We start from the raw sequence: 22,569 nt of genomic DNA, 5'->3' as shown, positions 1-22,569 counted from the left end.
CACCATTAAATAGACGTTCCCGAACCGGTTAGAACAAAAAAATTTCGTTCCCGGAACGGTTAATTACGTTCCCTGTCAGCTGTTTAACAAATGGCTATAAAATTATGTCTGTCTCATCCAGCTTAAGCCAAATGTAGGCTAATTCTATTACAACCTTCATTAAATAAGACAAGAAACAATTCAAAACAATTATTATTTCAAATGTTGGTGATTTGGATTCTCAGTACGTTTTCCCATCTACACAAACAGAAAAAGTGCCAAAAATGAAAGATAATTCGTTTAGTGTGTTACCAAAGGCTAGTCAGGCCCTATGCATTGATAGGCTAACAGAGGTTAACGTCATTTAATGTTCGCGAGCCTCTCATTAACGTGGACAAATATATTGATATCGTGTTTGAAATTGACGTTTTTGAATAACGACAGACTGCAATATTTACCTCTTATTTAAGATTTAGAGATGTGATAGTAGTCCACCCTCCCGCTCTCTCCATTCAGTCAGCGAACGTCACACAGGAAGTGAACCCCAGCGGGTCATAGAAACTTGCGCAGGAGAAGAATGACTTTTTTTTTTTTTTGTAGGCTACGGAAACTTTGAGGAACGAAATAAAAACCGGTATTAACCGGTTACCATTATTTTTAATAAGCGTTTCTGTTCCGGAACATAAAAAATAAAGTTTCTGGTTTCGTTTCTGTTCCATGTGAAATAGAAAAAGTTCCCGGTTTTCGTTTTCGTTCCTTGAACCGGTTCAAAGCCCTGCTCATAACTCCGATCACTGCCTTATTTTTATTTTTTTGTATTATACTGCCTATTTTGCACTACATTTCCCCTTTATTTTGGACTATACTGGGTGTTTTTTGCTTTTATTTTGCCTTTACTTGTATTATTTCTTCTGCCTATTTATTTATTTGTAATTGGCGTTCATGGTGGACAGCAAACTAAGAATTTCATTGTGCGAGAGGACTGTACATAAGACAAACACTTTGAACTTGAACTTATAAGAGTGATTCCACGCTTATGGGTACTGAAATGGGGGCATGAACTTATTCACCTAAAACCATTTCTTTTTTTACCATCAGGTCACAAAACATGTAATCTTTAATGAATGATATGTTAAAAGATAACTTTAATTTTCTGAGATGTAATAAAAACATATTTATATGCCAAAGTCAAGCCTATGAGTTCCAAAATGATGTCTGTTCCATTACTTCTGTTACGATTGTCCATCTCGCGTCTGTTACAAATTAATTACAATCTAGCTCTATACCATGTTAATCTTATTGAAAGAATGTGTATGTTTATTCTACTACACATGTTTATTAATTCTATTTGCTAAAACATCACCTTCCTATGTTTCAAAAAGTAATTCTACATTGTTAAAATTGAGAATATATATGTCCACAACACTTCTGTTACGTTCTGACTTTGGCATATAAATATGTTTTTATTACATCTCAGAAAATTAAAGTTATCTTTTAACATTTCATTAAAGATTACATGTTTTGTGACCTGATGGTAAAAAAAAGAAATGGTTTTAGGTGAATTTTAAAAATAAGTTCATGTCCCCATTTCAGTACCCATGAGCGTGGAATCACTCATAAGGAACAAGAAGAGGGCGGGGCTAACTTCCAGGCATTAAAGGCAAACAAAACCCAAAATAAACTCCTTTATACTGACATAATATCCATACAAAACAAGACATGTTCGAGTGTCCACTTGTTCATATCTGTACCTGTATACTTTGTAAAAATTTTATTTTAAGACATCTCTCTCTCTCTGAGGTTCAAATATCACACTGAGCACAAATTACGCGAGAGAATCCGAGACTGTGACGCCACTTACACCCCACATGACTTCCTGAGGCTGAGCTCGAGTGGATACAGCACTCCTCAGCTGCTGTAAACAACCCCACCGAGTGTCAAGTGTTTGGGTGTAAAAATAAGCCCGATTCATTGACGCAATGAACACACACACACAGCCTTTGGGAGCGCATTTCTGCCTATAAACGCTCCATCACCGGCTACTCACACTGTCACTCGCCACAAAAAAATGTCCTTGTATTTTATGCTACATGCTTTTGTTTGTTTTTATCCACTGAGAAAAGTGATCTTTTTAGAGAGCTAGAATCCCGTTGCTATGACAGTCATTGTTTACTAGCATCTCCGTCAGTACTGCGTATGCGTCATCTAACGGAGTGAGATTTAAACTTCGCAAGTCTGTTGAATCTTGTATTTTGTTGCAAGTAAAAAATAAAAATCACATGGTTAGAGAAAATTTGATTCGATTTTTACAAGTCTTTATGCGTCACGTATACATTACAGCACAGTGAAATTCTCTCTACATTTAACCCATTTGAAGCAGCGCACACACACACACACACACACACACACAAGCAGTGCGCCCCAGTGCTCGGAGATTTTTTTTTTTTAAAGAATTAAACGGCTTTATTTGATGGCGCTGTGTTACTAAGGGAAACGGCAAACTAGATGCTGGTTACTTCACAAGCGGATACACTACCGTTCAAAAGTTTGGGGTCACCCAGACAATTTTGTGTTTTCCATGAAAAGTCACACTTTTATTTACCACCATAAGTTGTCAAACGAATAGAAAATATAGTCGAGACATTTTTCTGGCCATTTTGAGCATTTAATCGACCCCACAAATGTGATGCTCCAGAAACTCAATCTGCTCAAAGGAAGGTCAGTTTTATAGCTTCTCTAAAGTCAAAGTCCTTCCCACGCCCAGTACCTGGTATTCCTAGGCAGTCTCCCACTCAAGTACTAACCAGGCCCAACTCTGATGGTGGCGCATCGGGCGGCGCCGATCTCCGTTTCCATAGCCCTCGGCCTCTCGCCTATTACATAGCTAGGGTTACAGTGGGGGGCTAGTCCTCTGGTAACCACGAGAGTTCAACTCCCCATGCACATCTGTATCGCAGCGTGCCTTGCCAGATGGTAGTAGGTACCATTTTTATGATGGTCTTTGGTATGACCCGACCGACCGTGAATAGAACTCACGATCTCCCGATCGAGAGGCGGACACGCTACCACTAGGCCACTAGTCGGTAGCTTCTCTAAAGAGCTCAACTGTTTTCAGCTGTGCTAACATGATTGTACAAGGGTTTTCTAATCATCCATTAGCCTTCTGAGGCAAACACATTGTACCATTAGAACACTGGAGTGAGAGTTGCTGGAAATGGGCCTCTATGGAGATATTGCACCAAAAACCAGACATTTGCAGCTAGAATAGTCATTTACCACATTAGCAATGTATAGAGTGGATTTCTGATTAGTTTAAAGTGATCTTCATTGAAAAGAACAGTGCTTTTCTTTCAAAAATAAGGACATTTCAAAGTGACCCCAAACTTTTGAACGGTAGTGTATCCGATTTCAGTGCAAATGGCCGTGGCCAGGTAAGCCTTTTTTTTTTTTTTAAAGCAAGATCAACTCTTAAAATTGATAAACTTTTGTTCTAAGGTTTTATTTTTAATTTAAACATGTGTGCCTATCAGGACACTTGCTGTGATTTGCAAACAGTGTTTATTTCTGGGTTTTGCTTGACTTTAAATAAAAGAGAGAGAGACTCTGCACTACGTTCAGAGTGCAAACTGTCCGCAAAAGCTGCCTATCTAGGAAACGTTCTCCTAAACAGGATGTCGGGAAAGTGACCATATTTTATCTGGCACATGCCTATGTGATTAAAAAAAAATAATAATAATAAAATCCCCAAACAATCAGAGAAGTCATCGTCAGTCTTTACTTCCTGTTTGGGTGGCAGTCTTTAAAGTGCTGTGCTAGGCTTTTCTCTCAGTGTCAGGCTGTGAACCAATTCCCCCCTGAGCACTTTCCCCGCTGGTCCTGACACAAAACCCAGAGCTCAAAATCATATACACTTTTTTTTTTTTTTTTTAAACATATATACTTGGCATATATCATCGTTATAACTGAATATACACAGAGACTTCGCCAAGCCTCATCCTTTAGATGAAAACGTGTGAATGTAAGCTTGTGCATGTGTGCAAGGTAAGAAGATAAATAACCGTTTGATCTGCCACTTAAATTCGGATTCTTCAGCACCGTCATGAGGAAAGGCACTTTCTAAGGACTTTAACCTCTTTTGGCTCCACACGTTTTACACTGAAAACACTGAAAAGGCGAAGGCCTACTACGAGTTCCTAGATTGCGGTTCGAACCGACTTCAGTCCTCATGAAAGGAGAGCAAAACGTCAGCCAGTGTGCTGAATTTAAAAAAAAAAATAATAATAATAAAGGTACACGACGCCAAAAATACTCATGAGGCGAAATACAACTGCTACACACTCAGCACCATCCGGTCCAACATGCTACACGGCTTTATTCGTAACATCTGCTACCAGAACGTTCCTTAAACAGGAATTGATAAATACTCTACATTGTTGTGGTAGGACAAAACCGATGATCCAAACATAACTCCGATAGTGGTTCCGTTATTTAAAAAGACGCACTAAAAATCAATCACAGTATCGATATCAGCACTGGATCAGGTTTAAACTGGCGGATTATCCGGTTCAGTGATGACTTGCGCCGTGATCATATGGTGTTGAAATACGCAATACAGATCTTGTACATTAACGCAGGACACGCGCGAGTTGTCCTAAAGCACACCGACATGCTTGTAATGATTTCTATAACTTGGCAAAAGAAGCTTGTCATGAGCTTACTTGATATTTCAGAACATTGGTACTGTTTGGAAAACGAAAACGAGATTGGTACAAAGTTCAGAAACTATTCTGTATCACCTGATTAGATGGTGATGCATTCAAGCTCGGTGTGATGCTCAACTTTAGCACATGCACTAATATCTCTGCTTCAGACACAAAGTACAGCCTTAAAAAGCACATTCTTAGTCTCTACATATCTCTACAATCTTGCACCACTGTCTATAGTATTCACTACATCTCAAAAAAAGTCAGTACAATTACATTTTTGTCTATGAAATCATTTAAAACACACACACGCACACAAAGTTATAAATACACCATCAGCTCTGGATTGGAAAGGAAGTCGGATTTTTCCAGTAAGTAATAAAACTGATAAACGCCATCAGGACCATTTAACATGACGTGAACTGGTTTGAGGTTGAGACTGAGGCATCGGCATCGTAGGTACCACATCCGTCCTCTTCAGCACGCCTGATCAAACGCGACCAAATGTCTGTTCTAACAAAGGGATGCGTCTCCAGCACCATTTACACGCTCAATGTTCCCACCCTCGCGTCAAAATCTCTGTAGCGTGCGCCATAAACGACGCACAGTATAGCACCAAGCTTTATTCAGCTTTAATTAGTGCAGGTTACCGTCCCCTCGCTTACAAAACGGAAAGTGCTTCAGAAGGAGCAAGAGAGCCTGCAAGTAAAACTCTACGCTGCCCTCTACTGGCCTTCTGGCGAACAAGCATGCATGCTCTCTCTCTCCCTCACCATCGCCACACTCTCTCTCTTTCGTCCTCGAATGAACCTGAAGCACACCGTCAGTCTCGTCAAAGGAACGTGTACAATAGCAGCTAGATCCTGATCAGAAGAAGTGGCAGACGATGGTACGAGACGTTTCTGCTGGGCAGGATTAAAAAGCTGGGAGGCTATGAAAGACTCGAAAATCCAAAGATGACCTAAAGGCCATGCAATACTGCTCAGTGAAAGAAATTCTTAACGTCGTTCCATTGCAAAAACACAAGTTAAGAACAGATCATGGCTTTCTGCACTCGAATACCGTTGTGACCTCGAAGCCTTTAAAAAAAAAAAAAAAAACTCCAGCAAAGCAAAACTGCGCACTTGAGCATCTTAATGCACTGCATTAACCGTTTCCTTAAACTCTTTCATTGAAAAAAACCTTCTAGAAAATATTCCTTTTCTAAAACCAGGCACTTGATTTTGAACCCTCATCAGAGATCTATTTTATATATATATATAATTTTTTTTTTTTTTTTTAAATATGCGCATGCAGCTGTAAAAGTGCCAAACGTACATGTTTCGGTCTTGTATTCTACAACCCTCCATCTCCTATTCAGATACAGAGCACCAGGTTGCGATCATTTTCCTCACATCCTTATCCCTACTCCATTCTCGCACGATCCAGAAAGCTGTACTCTACATAGGCGCTGATCGATTATTGCACTAAAACTGGAATATCACAATCTGTCCTAGAACATGGCCTCTACTTGATTTTTAAAACAAAAGAAAGAAAAAAAAAAAGAAAAGAAGAGAATGCTGGAGGGGAGGGGACGGGAGTGGTGAAAAAAAAAAATGTAAAAATACAAGCAAATAAATACTGGGAGCAATTAAAAATAAAACCGACAATTTTATACACAAACATTAAAAATAAGATCACTTTGCACTGTAGTAAATGAAAGCTCAGTGATCTGGACCGCCGTGGGACGACTAACTCACTCGGCACGAAGCTTGAGGGGAAACAAAACTCAAAGAAAGAAGAGGAAAAAAAAAAAGTCTGTAATAACATCTGGGTGGCACTTAGAATGAGAGTTTGTGTGTGAATTTAAGATATTCCTAACATAATTCATAACAATGGACACTTGTCGATCTAGCAGAAGACAAACTTGTCCCTTTCCTAACTCCTCTTTTCGACGCTCTTGGATGTTATTCTGCAAAAAAAAAAACTGGGCGGTCAAGGGGAAAAAAAAAAAAGTGCTGCTGTTACAACCTTGAGGTAAACAGATCAAGCAGACAGACGGGGCAGGGCGAAGGGGTGGGTGGGTAGGGGACTCCCTTTTGTTTGGTGCAAGGGTCACCTTCATCTGAAATAAATAAGAAAACGTGGTTGGCTGGTTTAATATTGCATAACAGTGCTAAGTTTCGGGTGTGATATTAAAGCAGGTGTGCGCTCTGTGTGCGCTCTCAGGCCGGATTTGGGATTGGCGAGACCCCCACGGAAACCCCCTGCTTCCTGCCGCACAGTGTCCGGTCCGCGTTTAGGTTGTGTGTGGGGGAGCGAGTGGGATGAATCAGGGCTCTCAGGCGAAGTACATGGTCCTCAGGGTGTCGTGGTGAATCTGCACAGCTTTGGCCAGAGCCTGGGGGTCTCGGCCGTTACTCTGACCCGAGACGTGGCTTCCCTCGGCACTGAGAGAGAGAAAGAGAGAGGGAGGGGTTAACTACATCATGCACTCATTTTCTGCTTCTGTTTCAATCATGTTCACACGTCACATCACAGTAGCTAGTCATTTCATCTCATCTCATTATCTCTAGCCGCTTTATCCTGTTCTACAGGGTCGCAGGCAAGCTGGCGAAAGGCGGGGTACACCCTGGACAAGTCGCCAGGTCATCACAGGGCTGACACATAGACACAGACAACCATTCACACTCACATTCACACCTACGGTCAATTTAGAGTCACCAGTTAACCTAACCTGCATGTCTTTGGACTGTGGGGGAAACCGGAGCACCTGAACATGAGGAGAACATGCAAACTCCGCACAGAAAGGCCCTCGCCGGCCCCGGGGCTCGAACCCGGACCTTCTTGCTGTGAGGCGACAGCGCTAACCACTACACCACCGTGCCGCCCTAGCTAGTCATTTAAAAAAATAAAAGATCCTTACCTGTCGTGCTCTTTATCCACCAGGTGGTAGCGGGCACGGAAGGCCACCAGGTGGGCGTAGTAGGCAGGTGCAGGGATGGAGACGGAGCGTGTGCAGCGCACGTACGTGTGGCACAGCTGGTAGGTCAGCAGCTGGAACTCGTCGGCTGTGAAGCAGTTGTCGTCCCACAGCACGTGGTAGTGAGAGGGGCGACTTGTGCCCTGGGAAAGAAACAAACAAACAAACAAACAAACAAAACGCTTTAAATTTGCACATCCGTCTATTCGATAAATGAATTACAGGGTATCCTGTAGTCTCTAGGTCAGGGGTTCTGAAACTTTTCGCAGCCCAGAAATCGCCAGGGCCATCTCTAGCAACCACAGAGCTTTTTAAATTCCTCAACTTTCCAGGGAAAAGTTCAGATTATAGAACAGATCTTTATTCAGAAGACCTACGTCATACAATATGATTTTCAGTAGGGCTCTGGAAAAGTTGAAAAAAAAATTATATATACACACACACGCAAAATACATACCATTAAAAACTACACTTCAGTAAAATAAATAAATAAATAAATAAATAAAAACAAACACTGTGTCTGAAATCACTCCCTACTCACTATAGTGGACGATATAGCGAGTTCGCCATTTTGTAGTGCTGTCCGAATGTATAACGAGTATTATCACGCCCTGTATACTGCACTCAAAGTATCCCACAAAAAGCAGTGTACAACCCATGATCACTAACCAAACAGTATTTCCCATCATGCATTGCGGTCGCGCTGAAAGAAATCAAATTGAAAGCCTCAAATTTGATTTAATAAAAGACAGCGGCAAAGAAGAAAGTAAGTATTCGGCCTTGATTTAAAAGAACTGAAAGATGCAGCAGACGCAAAGTACTTTGTGTTTATTAATGTAGGAAAGTATATGCTCGGTATAATATGGATTTATCACAAAAATACACGCGTGCTTATTATTCTGAAACCCACCAGCCGACTGATGTGGCACGTTTTAATTGTGACAATAATGACAAATAACGGCGCGGTGGAGTAGTGCCTGAAAGCGTTTCATCAGTGAGTTCACTCACTATATATGGTCCTCTATGGACCCTTTTCACGTGACGTCACGACAAACGCGGCCACCATTTTGGACGTGTACTACCAGTAGTTTACCACAGCCAACATTGAGGAACGGCAGCAAAGAAAGTTTTTACTTTCAGCAAGACTTCCATCATGCCACTATATTGTTGTGCACCTGGATGTAGTAACCATCAACAAACAAGGCAAGGTTTATCATTTTATCGGATCCTGACGGAGAAGATGGATAGCGGCCATTAACAGGAAAGATTGGCAGCCCTCGGCATACCAGCGCTTGTTTAGTGACCACTTTGTTGGAGGTAAGACGAATAAAATTAGCCAGAAAAGGCGTTACATTGCTGTTAACATTCTGTGGCGGCGAGTGTGTAACCAAATAGGCTAAAAATAACCCATTGTAACCTCTTTGTTCTTCTGTAGTAGCTATTGTTGACTAGCTAATGTCAACAACAGTAGCTGGTATGTTACTGTAGCAATGCTTACGTTCAGTCATTTGAATGACTGTTAAAACCTTTCAGTCTCAAGTTTTTCCTTTACTGTATTTACTAGTTTACTGTAATTATGATCCGGCAGCTATTTACACCGGATCCAGTGTAAATAGCTGCCGGAGCCAACGTCCGAGGTTCCGGAGCGCGCTCCGGCTTGCTCCCCCTCAAATTAAGCAGCGCGCTCCGGCTTGCTCCCCCTCAAATTAAGCAGCGCGCTCCGGCTTGCTCCCCCTCAAATTAAGCAGCGCGCTCCGGCTTGCTCCCCCTCAAATTAAGCAGCGCGCTCCGGCTTGCTCCCCCTCAAATTAAGCAGCGCGCTCCGGCTTGCTCCCCCTCAAATTAAGCAGCGCGCTCCGGCTTGCTCCCCCTCAAATTAAGCAGCGCGCTCCGGCTTGCTCCCGGAAAGCTCCGGCTGAGGTTCCGGAGCGTGCTCCGGCTTGCTCCCCCTCAAATTAAGCAGCGCGCTCCGGCTTCCGGAGCGTGCTGCTTAATTTGAGGGGGTGCAAGCCGGAGCGCGCTGCTTAATTTGAGGGGGAGCAAGCCGGAGCGTACGTCAGTGAACAATCCTGGTGGAAGCAGGTAAACGTCGTTCTCTAAGCCTGCTAACCTCAATTTTTGCAAATGCCTCTCCCTCTGCTCGCCCTGTAAATGGCCTACGTCGCTGGATAGTGAAGGTGTTTTCTGCATCTCGCTCCTTTTTCGTTTATGTTTTTCGTTTGTCGCCTTCCTCGCATTCAAACTGATTCGAGCCGAAGTCCACTACATGTCCAAAATGGTGGTCGCGTTTACGAAGGTCACGTGACTGAAAAGGGTCTATACAGTAATTCCCTATATAGGGAGTAGTGAACGAGTAAGTGATTTTGGACACGGGGGGAACCCTAATTATGTACGATGATGGTAGATAGCAGTGCTAGATTACTATAGGCCACCGTTTCTCAAAGTGTGGTCTGCGAGCGACCTCTGGAGGTCCGCGAGTTGATGTAAAAAAGATCACGTTTTATCAGTGTTTCTCAAATCGCCTATGTGAATCCAAAACCAAAAGTCGGATATTAAGCAAGCCGGACGGCACGGTGGTGTAGTGGTTAGCACTGTCGCCTCACAGCAAGAAGGTCCGTGTTCGAGGGCCTTTCTGTGCGGAGTTTGCATGGTGTCCGCGTGGGTTTCCTCCGGGTGCTCCGGTTTCCCCCACAGTCCAAAGACATGCAGGTTAGGTTAACTGGTGACTCTAAATTGACCGTAGGTGTGAATGTGAGTGTGAATGGTTGTCTGTGTCTATGTGTCAGCCCTGTGATGACCTGGCGACTTGTCCAGGGTGTACCCCGCCTTTCACCCGTAGTCAGCTGGGATAGGCTCCAGCTTGCCTGCGACCCTGTAGGACAGGATAAAGCGGCTAGAGATAATGAGATGAGATGAGATTAAGCAAGCCAACAGTTTTGCGACACTGCCTATAGTTACGTCGGTCTGGGTTACACTTTCATATCAGCGTCACCTCTGAACGTGGAAGGAATGTCGAATGTGAAGAGACTACGAGCAACCAAATTAGATTTCGCATCAGTCAGTCAGTCAAAAAGATAACGGATCGGTCAAAAGAAAAGCACGAGAAGCATCCGACCCGAGCAAGGACACAGCGCAAAGACAGGAGGACTCTTTGTTTGAGAAAACAAAGCAGCGCAACCGGATCAATGTGGCCCCTGATATGAGATTAAAACTGTCCAGTTTGGAGCCAGACATTACTTCAGTGATGTATCAGAATAAACAGCACCATCCTTCCAAAATTAAGAGAAGGACAAAGAGCGAGTTGGCTATACTATTTGTAAAATGGTCATTTCATTCATGTGTAATTTGTAATACAGTGTTGAAGTAGGCTGGGGTTTTTGTTCAGGATATTTAGGGGGTTAGGTGGTCTGCATCTTTTTTTTTTTTAAATGGATAAAGTGGTCCTTGGTCTGAAAAAGTTTGAGAAACACTGTTTCCTGAGGGCTGGATTAAACCCATTTCAATTCAGCTGACCTGTCAATGCATAAGAACTCGATGATAAATGGGTCCGTCTCAGAAACTGGGTACTGTGGGGCAGGGCTTTACATGAACTTTTTTGCTCACCGGCCACTGTGGCTAGTGGTTTTCCCCGAGTCACTAGCCATTCAGCCTTTTCACTAGCCACAATTTTGTTGCCAGGAAATCGCAGGTTTTTCTTCACCATGATACGTTAAAGTTCGGAAGATCTACATTTAATTATGAATAGCAGCGTATAATGCATCTCTACAGTAGCACTCAAGTATTCAGTAGGGTTAGGACTGTGAAAGTGTTTTCAAAATTTCTCCTTTCCTGATGTTGCATTTGGTGAACTTTTACTCATGTATTACTTTTTATAAGTTATTTTTATTGGGTCATGCAAAAACCTCCCGCACCCAACATCACCTCACTTTTGATAAATACATGTATATTAAATAAAAAAATATCATGATTATAAAATAAATTCATTGAAAGATGTGTAAAGTACTTTTATACAACAATAAATTGCTTAAAGGACATGAAACATAAAAGCACGCTATATCAGTTTCTTTCCATTAAAAATATGAAATAATTGCATCAACAAATACAAAATTATCTATTAAATTCAGCAAAATCGTTATATTCGTGATGATTATATGGCATTTCTGCTCGAGCTCCGATATGCATATTTTACAACCGGAAGAGCCGCTGTCACGTGATCATACGTCACAAAAACTTTCGGGTACGGCACAAGCGGGTAGATGAATATGGAGAAGTGTGAATCGTGATGATGACGAATGCGACAAAATAGTTTTTGTGTCTTGGATGACAAGAAAATTGTTTCGTTTTCAGAGTGTTTAACGTACATTGAACATCATGGTGTATTGCGACCTCCCGGTTAGTCAGACGCGCTGTTACTCCTGTTAGCAATGTAGCTAGGCTCAGCATGGCCAATGGTATTTTTTGGGGCTGTAGTTAGATGCGACCAAACTCTTCCGCGTTTTTCCTGTTTAAATAGGTTTATATGACCAGTGACATGAAACAAGTTCAGTTACACAAATTGAAACGTGGCGATTTTCTATGCTATGGAAAGTCCGCACTATAATGACAGGCGTACTAACACCTTCTGCGCGCTTCGGCAGCGCATTGATACCTTCACTCGGAGTTGTACCATTTTTTTTTTTTTTTTTTTTTTTTTTAGACAGGCCGGACGGACCAGGGCATTCGCCCGCCTGGCCGTGCCCGACGAGGAGCGCTCTCGGCCGGCTTGGGAGGCAGACGGCAGCCCCTCCTGGAAGTGCGGTTTTACCATGGGCCTCATGCGGTAAGGATTAGTATTATAATTTTGGGTGTATCAATTATTGATTATCATAATTCTGACTCGTTTCGCCATTTTGAATGTTTTCATCTCGGACTCTGGAAACATTGTATCTTAATCAATCTCGAAAAACATCAGCAAAAAAAAAAAAAAACTAGCTTGCAACGGACTTTAGCTAGATCTATGATGAACTTTCAATGTATGATACAAAAATAATACTTCTTTCAACAGATCATTAGCCTTTGAGCAGAATTGTTTTTAACTTACCAGGAAGTGTTATCCAGCCGACCGCTTTCAGTTTCATGGGGATTGAATGAACTCTCACTCTCAGAATCATCTGACCCGTCAGAGTAAAGACAAGATCCATGTTCATGTGAATTTCCAGCTATCGGTTCGAATTGATAGGGTCTAAAGGCCCGGTCCCACTGGCCGATGGACACAAAACGTATGCAAAAAGGACACAGCGGATGAGCAAAATTTCAGGGGTGGCTCTATCCGTTTTCATCCGCTCCAGAAATGGACAAAATTGGCGAAAATTTGCGAAAACAGAACGGAAAAGAACGGACGTGGGTAGTATATAGCAGGGATGTTAAACGCATGTTCATAGGAAGCCTAGCGGATGAAAGCGGATGAAAGTGGATGACAGCTCCGAAGGGGTTACCGGTGATAACTGAGAAGCGGACGCATAGCAGAAAGAGCGGACGCATAGCGGGTGAAGGGGATGCATCACGTACGCCTAACGGAAACAAAGGGGATGTTGCGCGGATGTATATCGGATGCAGACCGTTCACTGCGCACGTGGGGGGTATGAATTGCGTCTGCTCCGCGGATATAAAGGGATGCAGCACGCAGGCCGTCAGCATAAAGCGGAAAGACGTGCTGACGGCTACATCGAGAGATCCAGATGATTTTCTCCCCCTTTTTATACAAAATATCGATTGTCTGCTAGGTGTCCTTCTACATACTCTAGACATCCTAAATATACGAGATACATCCCAGATATAAACGCTTTGTCCGTTTTGAATACTTTATATACGAGATGCATACGCTTACATCCTTTCTATTTCCGTGCTACTAACGATGAATAGACGTTTCATGTACCTTATCTTTCCTCCCTCTTTCCGTTTTCAGCTGCAGCGGATGTGAGTTGCGAGGATGCCCAGAGGATGCAGAGAGGATACAGCAGACGTTTAACGGATGATAACGGACATAGAACGTTTGTTGCTCGTATATGTCGCGGATTTACATCGTACACGGCGGAAAGTTCATCCGTTCTAAAAGTTTTGTGCAGCTCAAAACTTTTTGCGCGGATGAAATCACAGTGGACGGATGCTCGATGGATAGAGCGTATGAAGCACGTATGCAACGAGTACACAACGGATGCATAGCGTTTTCCAACGGATGGCAAAGATTTTTTTACGTTTTACATCCTCTTTGCATCCGTAAGTGCAGTGGGACCGGGCCTTAACTTCACATCTCTGTGAAACATCGGGAATGTCACTGTCGATGGTGTCCATTTCGGTAACCTGTTTACATTAGATACCCAAGCGCTGGCTCCTTGAAAAGTTTGTGAGACGTCACGGGTCACGTGACCGCTTAGCTAATTAACGAATCATTGTTTTACGCTGATGTATAAAAAAGTTGAATAATGTGATGATTTTCACATTTTTGACGCCCTGCAGTGATTTAGATGGCATTTCTTATGTCCTTTGTACATAATTATACCCAGAAAAAAAAAAAAATCCATGTCCCATGCCCTTTAACAATTGTTGTAATAATAATTATAATTGTTAATTAATACAAATTTGTATTAACTAAATAATACAAATTTGTATTAACAATTATAATTATTACAACAATTGTTAAGCAATTTATTGTTATATAAAAAGTACTTTACACATCTTTCAATGAATTTATTTTATAATCATGATTTATTTATTTATTTAATATACATGTATTTATCAAAAGTGAGGTGATGTTGGGTGTGGGAGGTTTTTGCATGACCCAATAAAAATAACTTCAAAAAAGTAATATACGAGTAAAAGTTCACCAAAAATGCAACATCAGGAAAGGAGAAATTTTGAAAACACTTTCACAGTCCTAACCCTAGTATTCAGTGCTGTTAAGGCAGCTCCCGATATGAAAACATGCAACCAATTCAGACAAAAATATAAACAGAGTATTCTGTTTATTGAACTCAAATTCAAGCCCCTTACAATATGAAATATCGTATAATATGAAAAATAACATTCAGTACAACTGAACTGATTCTAAAAGTCCAATTCAGAAACGTTTATCATTGAAAAACATTTGATATGCAAGTATTGCGTATTATCAAGTATTATGATGCATACTATGCATTATCTATTAATAGTGTGTGTGTACACATGTGTAGAAAGAGACATTAAATGTCCTCATTACATTCAGGGGAGTTAACTCAAATGGTAGAGCACTTGCTTAGCATGGAAGAGGTAGTGGGATCGATGCCCACATTCTCCAAAACAACAACTGCCTCCTTGCTTGCATTTTCTTAATTTCCTGAGGGAACCCGCCCAAAGGGATCAATAAAGTTTTATCTAATCTAATCAGATGAGTCTGAATGGTCCATGAAAAATGGTCTTCGTGACCTGAGGCTTCCAGCAGGCCACAAGCTGATAGCTGGGGCGAGATCAACTTCTTTCCAATCGCGTGAACGTTTCTAAACAGCAGCTCCATCCTCTCCAGCTCAGCCGACTTCATGACAGCCAGGGACTGAAAGCAGTGCTGTCCTGTAGTGAACCAGCCGCCTTCACCAGTTTTCATGTTATGTTATAGTACCGATGTGTGCATTTGACTTTTCGTGGTCCTTTTATAGTTTCGAGTTTAAAATTACTGGTGCCTGTCTTTGCCAGACTTTCTACAGTCTTCGCAGTACATGGTATTTTCGGTTTTGCTATGAACTAGGGGTGGGCAAAAATATCGATACGGCGATATATCGCGATACTTTGTCTTCCGATTCAATATCGATACTTAAAATTTGAATATCGGTATTTTTGCAAATAATAAATCATGTTTCAGACGGGTTGTAAATCCAGTACGACTTCCGCACCTCCGCTCCGCAAGGTGTCGCTGTGCCGCTACCTCACTGCAAGGCACTCTTCGTCTTCTCTTTTTTTCCCGGTGGTTGCAGTGAGGGAAAAAAACAAGCAAGCATGGCTGTTAACGTAAACCTAGGGACGCCGCCGAACTTTAAGGCAGATGTTTGGAGGCACTTTGGATTCCAAAGGAAAGGAGAAAAAAAAAAAGAACAAAAAACAGTGAGCTGGACAAAGAGTACGCACTTTGCAAAACCTGTTTCGCTCCAATTAGATATTCAGGTAACACAACAAACTTGCGAACTTACTTAGCACGACACCACCCCGACATATTAGCTCAGCCGAAGCCACCGAAACCCGACCCGAAGCAAACTACACTACACTGGACAGCGCCAAAGTCCTCCCGTCTACTTCAGTGATGTGTGACTTACTGTAACTGTGAACTTAATTTTGTCATTTAAGACCAAAGGCAAAAAGCTGCACTTTATCTTGCATTTTCAATTTTAGTGTGTGTGAGACACTGCATTTTATTTTGAGTATTTACTCAAAGTTCAGAAGAAACATGATTCACTGAGGTTTCAATTCCGTTTCAGTGTGTGGACGCTGACCCACACTGCACTTTGTTTCATCATTGTGCTCAGGGAGACTAAGATGCCCACTGCACTTTTGAGTGTGTTCCAGACAGTGTGTTGTTCCTGCAAATATGTTGTAACTTGCGCTTGTATAGTTACAATAAAAATGGCATGGATAATTTGACTTACATTGTTTTGACTCAGTTTGTCCCATGAATTATCACTATCATTGGATGTACATACAACTCGGATTTTAAGATGCATAATGCAGTTTACATTTTTCAGTGAACTATGTAGAATATCGCAATATCGTATCGTATCGTGACTCAAGTATCGTGATGTGTATCGTAAGGTCCTTGGCAAGACCCACCCCTACTATGAACTAGCCAATTTCACCCGAACTTCCATTTGTCATTGAACTGTCTTATCTTCCTATTAGTGTCTTGTTCATCTCCATGGCCGTAGCCAGCTCTGAGGCCCCCGTGGTCCAGACCTTGGTCATTTTTAAGAGCTGAAAATACATTTGTACGCTAAATATTCAACTGGATAAAAAAATAAAGAACATTAAAATGTCTCCGTAAAAAGTGCATTGTTAATTATGTTAAACGTTGATTCTGTGTCCGTTTCGTGCGCACGGCTCTGAGACCAAGAACACAAAAACGAATGAGCGCGCGACTCGGGGGAGGAACGCAGTGCAGGAGACACAGGGTTTCCATGGTAACCATCAGTGCACTTTCACGAAGCTGTTAAATTTACATTTTCGAAGCATCGCAGTTGTAGCCTACCTTGTTTGTGATTTTAAAAATAAATCATTCGATAAGCCAAAGCAAGAGTGGAAAGTTTAAACTTATGTTTGCCTTGGATAACTTTGCCTAAAACATGGTGGTGTATACTGATTTTTTTCCCAGAATTTTTTTGTGTGTGTGTAGGTATAACGGATGCCAGATTGTTAATGTATCTTAGTTCCATAGGCTACATGGTTAAGGTATCTTTTGTCCTCATTGCTTGGGCCAGATCAAACCATTAAACAAGCTTAAATTATTCTGACTCTTGCCACATACATGATTTTTTTTCAAAACTGATGATATTCAGTTCAAACACCATTAAAAGTCATTTCAGGAATAGATCTCGTGTGATGTGTAATTCACCCCTCTCATTTAAATATGTCGAAAATGTTTTGGCGTGCGTTTTGTGCATCACGGACCTCAGTGATTTTAAAATGCTGCTCCGGCCCTGATAATCTCTGCCCCTTTTTTCCTAAGCAGCAGGGTTTGAAACTCCAGCTATATGCTGCCACATAGTGCGCTTGTCAGTCGTCAGCAACTTTGTTGCTTCGTTCATTAACCGCAGGTTACCGTATCACTGATTTTATCTGAGACGTTCAAGTACGTTCTCAACAATTCTAAGATGTGTCAATGTTTATGTAGGTGCTCATGGGAGTTGTAGGTGCGTAATATTACACTGCAATGCGTTTATTATATCAGATGCCTTCAGAGAAAAGTACAATTAAAATATATTGTCATACCACAGAATAAACCACCCGCCAAAGTGGCTAGTGAGACTAAAGCTAGCTGCACACTACGCCGATCCACGTGGTACTGAATCGACCCATTTCAGAGCCGACTCCCGACAGGGCACGCACATATCCCCGACTAACTCACGACTGAAAGAAAGCAGAGGTTAATATCTTGGGCCATTATTAAAAAATGTTCCGTTTCCGGTCCACCGGCCGGGTGAGTGCCATTTGTGCGGGTGAAATTTTTTTAATGCAGGTTTTTCGACATTTTTTTCGGGTTCGTAAATCTAAAATCGAACTAGACATTTACGCATTCCCAGGGCTTTCCACTAAGGCTCATACTAGCCAGCCATGACAAATAAGTAGCCAGCCAGGGGGAGTAAACACAAACTCCTGTGCACGCAGTTCCCAGGATTAAATGTATTTTCCACAGACCATTTATTTATTCACTTTACTCAAATACAAAGTAAAATGGCAGTAAATCATCTTTCTTTTCTTGCGTATTGCATCATGAGGCGTTCCTGGCTTGTAAATCTCTTACTTTCGGTGCATGATACATTCACGCAGCCGAGCATGCGCTGAGTGCGCGCGCACACCACATGTCGGGGCACGGATCTCCCTTGATCAACGGTTCAGTTTGACATTGTCAGTCCATTCATTTTTCGAAAAGATAGAAGTCACATGATCACGAAATATCACGTGTTATATGCGAAAGATATGATTGGCTATTGCTAGCGACTCTCGCCGATCAGTCTGGCTCCCGATTAGTTTTTCGAATCGGCTGCGAGATGAGTCGGTACCATCGAAAACTAGTCTTTACGCCTGACTCGCGACTTCAGTTGGCTCGGTACGCTGAAAATCGGCGTAGTGTGCGGCTAGCTTCAAGTTATTACCCGCCAAAGCCGAATTTTACCTGCATTTGGCGGGTGGGCAGGTGCTAACGTAAAGCCCTGCTGTGGGGGTAGCCCACTAAATATACTCAGTCAATAAACTATACGGTTTTGAATGGTGATGTTGGTTTTAATTTGAAATAAAATGAAAGAAATACAGATAAAACTAAATCTTTGATGTGAATACTCTCTTCAGAATTTGGCAAAAATTCTGCTAATTTGTGGAAAAATGGCGGCTTGATCTGGGACATGATAAATGGTTGACTACATCGCATTCCCTTAAAAAGGTTGTAGTCCACTGAAAAGTCTACAGTTATCACTAATTGTATTTTAAGTTGTAACTTTATCCACCTAAGGATTGGTGCGCTCACAGAATAATCATAACCGTAATAAAACATCATGCAAAATATTTCATCACTGTCGTAACTCCATTTTCCGCAAAACCAATACGATCGTGTGTTTTGATCTAAACGGAAAGCCTCAGGGTCAAGGTCACTACCTCACCTTAAAATCACTACGCCATATAAACAGTTATAAATCTGCGATTTTGTTTTTTAAAGCGAAAGCTGAAAGTTAGGTATAGAATGTGTTTCTTACAGAATATGTTACGATGGTAGCTGGTCTTGTATGAATTTCTGAGCTATAAAATGAGTTGTGGTCTATTTTTTACCGTAGCGTGTTATTTGTGTGCGGGGAAGGACACGCATGAACAATTTGCACGTGTAGAATGGAATTTTCCACTCCAACAGTTAGAAGTTGATCGTGCTTCCATTTGCGGTCTCTCTGTTACGCGGGTGATCTGTTCGGACGTCATCGCTGAAAAGGTGAGTTTTGACAGTTTTGTGTTTTAGTCTTGCAGTATAAGGCAATAGAATGTTTCTTTTTCATCTTACTTTCATATTTCGTAGTGTTTGCGTATTTTTGGCCAATATTTTGCAACCACGGTCAATTCAGATCGAACTTTTGATAGAATCTATGGCAAGTCATTTTGCCCCGCCCCCGCCTCGCGCTCCGTCCGGTGCGGTAGTGACGTCCCGTTGCTCGCGCGCCGCAGCAGAGACCCGCGCGACCTTCAGCCGGTACAGTTGCTGTTCTTTTACCACCACCGTTATTCTCGTCTTTCCGGTGTGTTCTTGATTTTTCCATTGTGTCCTATTTCGCCATATCAAATACCCACAACGTATCATATTATTCATATTTAAGTGAATAATCAATTCAGTCATCATAACTTGGCATTTTTAACCCAAGCAATCAAAAAGAGGAAATTTATTCAGTATTTTCACTCAGCTGTGAAGGAGCGGCTTTAATTCTTCATGATGGAGTTATTTTATATGGAAATCAAATTTTACAAAAGCATTTGAATTGTAATCAAAAAAAATTTTCCACAGTGGAGGCCAGATAAAGCAAGACGCTATCTTTATTCTGATTAAACATGACAAAAGAAATATTGAGTGTTCGGTAAATGCAAAAAAAAAAAAAAAAAATTATGTATTTTTTGACCATAATGTCCCAAATGAGAGACCAGTTTCTGAGACAGACCCAAATAGAAGTTTGATAAGGGTGGGTGTGATTTCAAGCAACATTATATACATATAAATAAATAAATAAATAAATAAATAAATAAAATAATTCCCCCCTCCCAGTCCTCGCTATTTAGGGAGTGTTACCATTTTATAATATCTAAAAGCAAACCAAAAAAACTCCCAGAAGCGAGGATCCAAAACAAGCAACGTCTTGTATGGAGGTTTGCTTCAAATTAAGTATGAAAGTTTAAGCCAGTTAGCAAGTAATAACTTACGGGAACATTTTTCCTTTCATTGCAAGCTCGTTCTAAACGAGTGAACATGGCAAAAACTTTTAAAACTAGCTAAGCAGCAACCGCTTGTTATAATGAGTCAAGTAATGACGTCCTTATCCACTTGCTTGAAACAAGCGTGGGAGAAGGGAGCGCTGAAAAGTCACAGAGATGCAAATAAATTCCATTAAACCCAAGGCAAAAAACAACAATCCCCCACACAGATGTCTAGTTCAGGAACATGTGCGTACCTGTATTCCAGCATGACTGCAGAGGTAAAAGTCAAACTCGTAAGGGTGTGTGATGTCTGTGTCGACGGTCGTACCAGCAGGAATGTTTCCGCTGCGGCCCACCTGCACGCAACATCCAGATATTAACGACTGCAAAAGATTTCTATTAGCGTTAAACATTTTTTAGTCATTAAGTCACGCATTTCCAGATGGAAGTCGTCTACAAGGTGGTCAAAAAGTAGTTCGCCTTACCAAGGTTACCAGATGAAAATCTGGAGTTTTATATCACATTCTTCTGCCAATTACACATGGATTTAATTAGTTTTAAAAAATAATAATAAAATGCATGAACAGAATGCAAATAGCCAGAGCTCCAATTTCCCTTGCTGTATCCCTGCTAAGCTTCATCACCTGGCCAAGTTAGCAATTTTCTGACTTTCTGCTCTGTCGTGACCAACACGGTCTTTGTAACCAAGGCCGCTGCTTGTGCGTCTTGAGCACAAGACTTAAAGCCTGACTGTCTCGCTGCCCTGCAGCTCAAGTAAAATAATGACAGGCTGTGAACGAACAGGCTTGCTTTAATAAGCATAATTAAGCATTTAGCTGATAAAGATTAGTGAGACGACAGAGAGATAAATTAATGACGCCCCCGACAGCTACGAATCCATCTGCACTGGATTGGATATGGTCTGATGACTAGTTCACAGCTAAATGTGCGTCTGTCGGAGGAGCTGCTCAATATTAAAGCCTGGTAAATAATAATAATAATAATAATAATAATAATGTTAAATTTATATAGCGCCTTTCAAGAAACCCAAGGACGCTTTACAATTATAGACAAAGAAAAAAAAAATAAATAAATAATAATAAATTTAAAAAAAAAAAAAGTAAAAAGTCCACCAAGTAGGGGTCAGGACGCAATTCCCGTGGTGTAGCAGCCACAGTCCCACCAAAAGGCGCACGAAAACAAGTCCCACATCTCCAGCACCGCCGCCATGACACCATCAACAACATCGCTCGAACACCACGCCATGGATCCACAAAGCGAGCAGAGAAGCTCCGTCACGCAAAGCGCTGGTGTGTCCCAAACCGCCTGCACAGCTGCTGCGACGCCACTGAGCAACATCGCTCGGAACATCACGCCAAGCATTAAAGCACAGAGCGCTGGACAACCACGACGTAAAATGAGCAACAGGCTCACTGCAGTCCACAGCTGGGAGCGCAGGCATCACCCACGGCGAACCAAGGCCTGGAGGGAACCGACACCCAAAACTGGGTCTGGAGCTACACCACAACCGGCGGACAAAACACTCAAACAAACATCAAACAACACAAACACACAGAAAATAAATAAATAAATAAATGAAAACAGAAAAAGAAAAAAAAAAAAAAAAGCTCTGGTGAGAAGCGGCAGCCAGAACGCGCACGACGTACTCTCAACCGGAAACTGGGGGGGGGGGGGGGGGAGGTAAATGAGACTACAGGTCAAACGTTCACGCCCGAGTCTCACTGAAGATGATTTCTATTCGACGTCTTCGTTAATATCGTTCGAGGGGATACTTTACGGTCTTTGTACCCATTATTAATTGAAAAATTCTGATCTAAATACTGTTATATAAATTATTACATCGTGCTAATAACAGTGAAGCATGGTGGTGGCAGCACTAAACTGTCGGGGTGCTTTTCATCAACAAAGAAATAGAAACCAGTCAGGATCGAGGGCGAGATCAACGGAGACCGAGGTTCACCCTCGAAAAACCCGACAACACCAAGAATATTGTTATACACGATAGTAGAGCAGTTCAAAACCAAGAGCTTGGATGTGTCGAAGCCCAAACTACAAACTGATTGAGCGAGACCTGAAATTCGCTGCTGATCACTAAAGGTCTAACAAACCTCAAGCCTTTTGTAATACAAAAGCTCAACGAGATGAATATCTGTGCAATGATCGTCATAAAATGTCAATATCAGAACCTGCTTACAACGTACAACATGTAATGTTAGCCAAAATAATTTAAAAATAAAAATCGCAATG

At 41.7% G+C, this 22,569-nt stretch overlaps 2 protein-coding genes across 2 annotated transcripts in view; one reads left to right on the top strand and one right to left on the bottom strand.

The window, feature by feature from the left end:
• Positions 1-22,569, top strand: part of hmgn2 (high mobility group nucleosomal binding domain 2) — a 419,610-nt gene that overhangs the window by 98,648 nt on the left and 298,393 nt on the right. The window lies entirely within an intron of this gene.
• The window catches only part of ago3a (argonaute RISC catalytic component 3a), a 113,713-nt gene continuing 92,644 nt past the window's right edge, over positions 1,501-22,569 (bottom strand). Inside the window, 3 exon segments of the mRNA XM_060900327.1 lie at positions 1,501-7,111; positions 7,588-7,787; positions 20,556-20,657. Coding sequence (XP_060756310.1) covers positions 7,003-7,111; positions 7,588-7,787; positions 20,556-20,657 — 411 coding nt within the window. The 3' untranslated portion in view covers positions 1,501-7,002.

The sequence above is a fragment of the Neoarius graeffei genome, chromosome 19 (assembly GCF_027579695.1).
Source record: "Neoarius graeffei isolate fNeoGra1 chromosome 19, fNeoGra1.pri, whole genome shotgun sequence".
NCBI classification, from domain to species: domain Eukaryota; kingdom Metazoa; phylum Chordata; class Actinopteri; order Siluriformes; family Ariidae; genus Neoarius; species Neoarius graeffei.
This window is presented reverse-complemented; position numbering and strand designations above follow the sequence as displayed.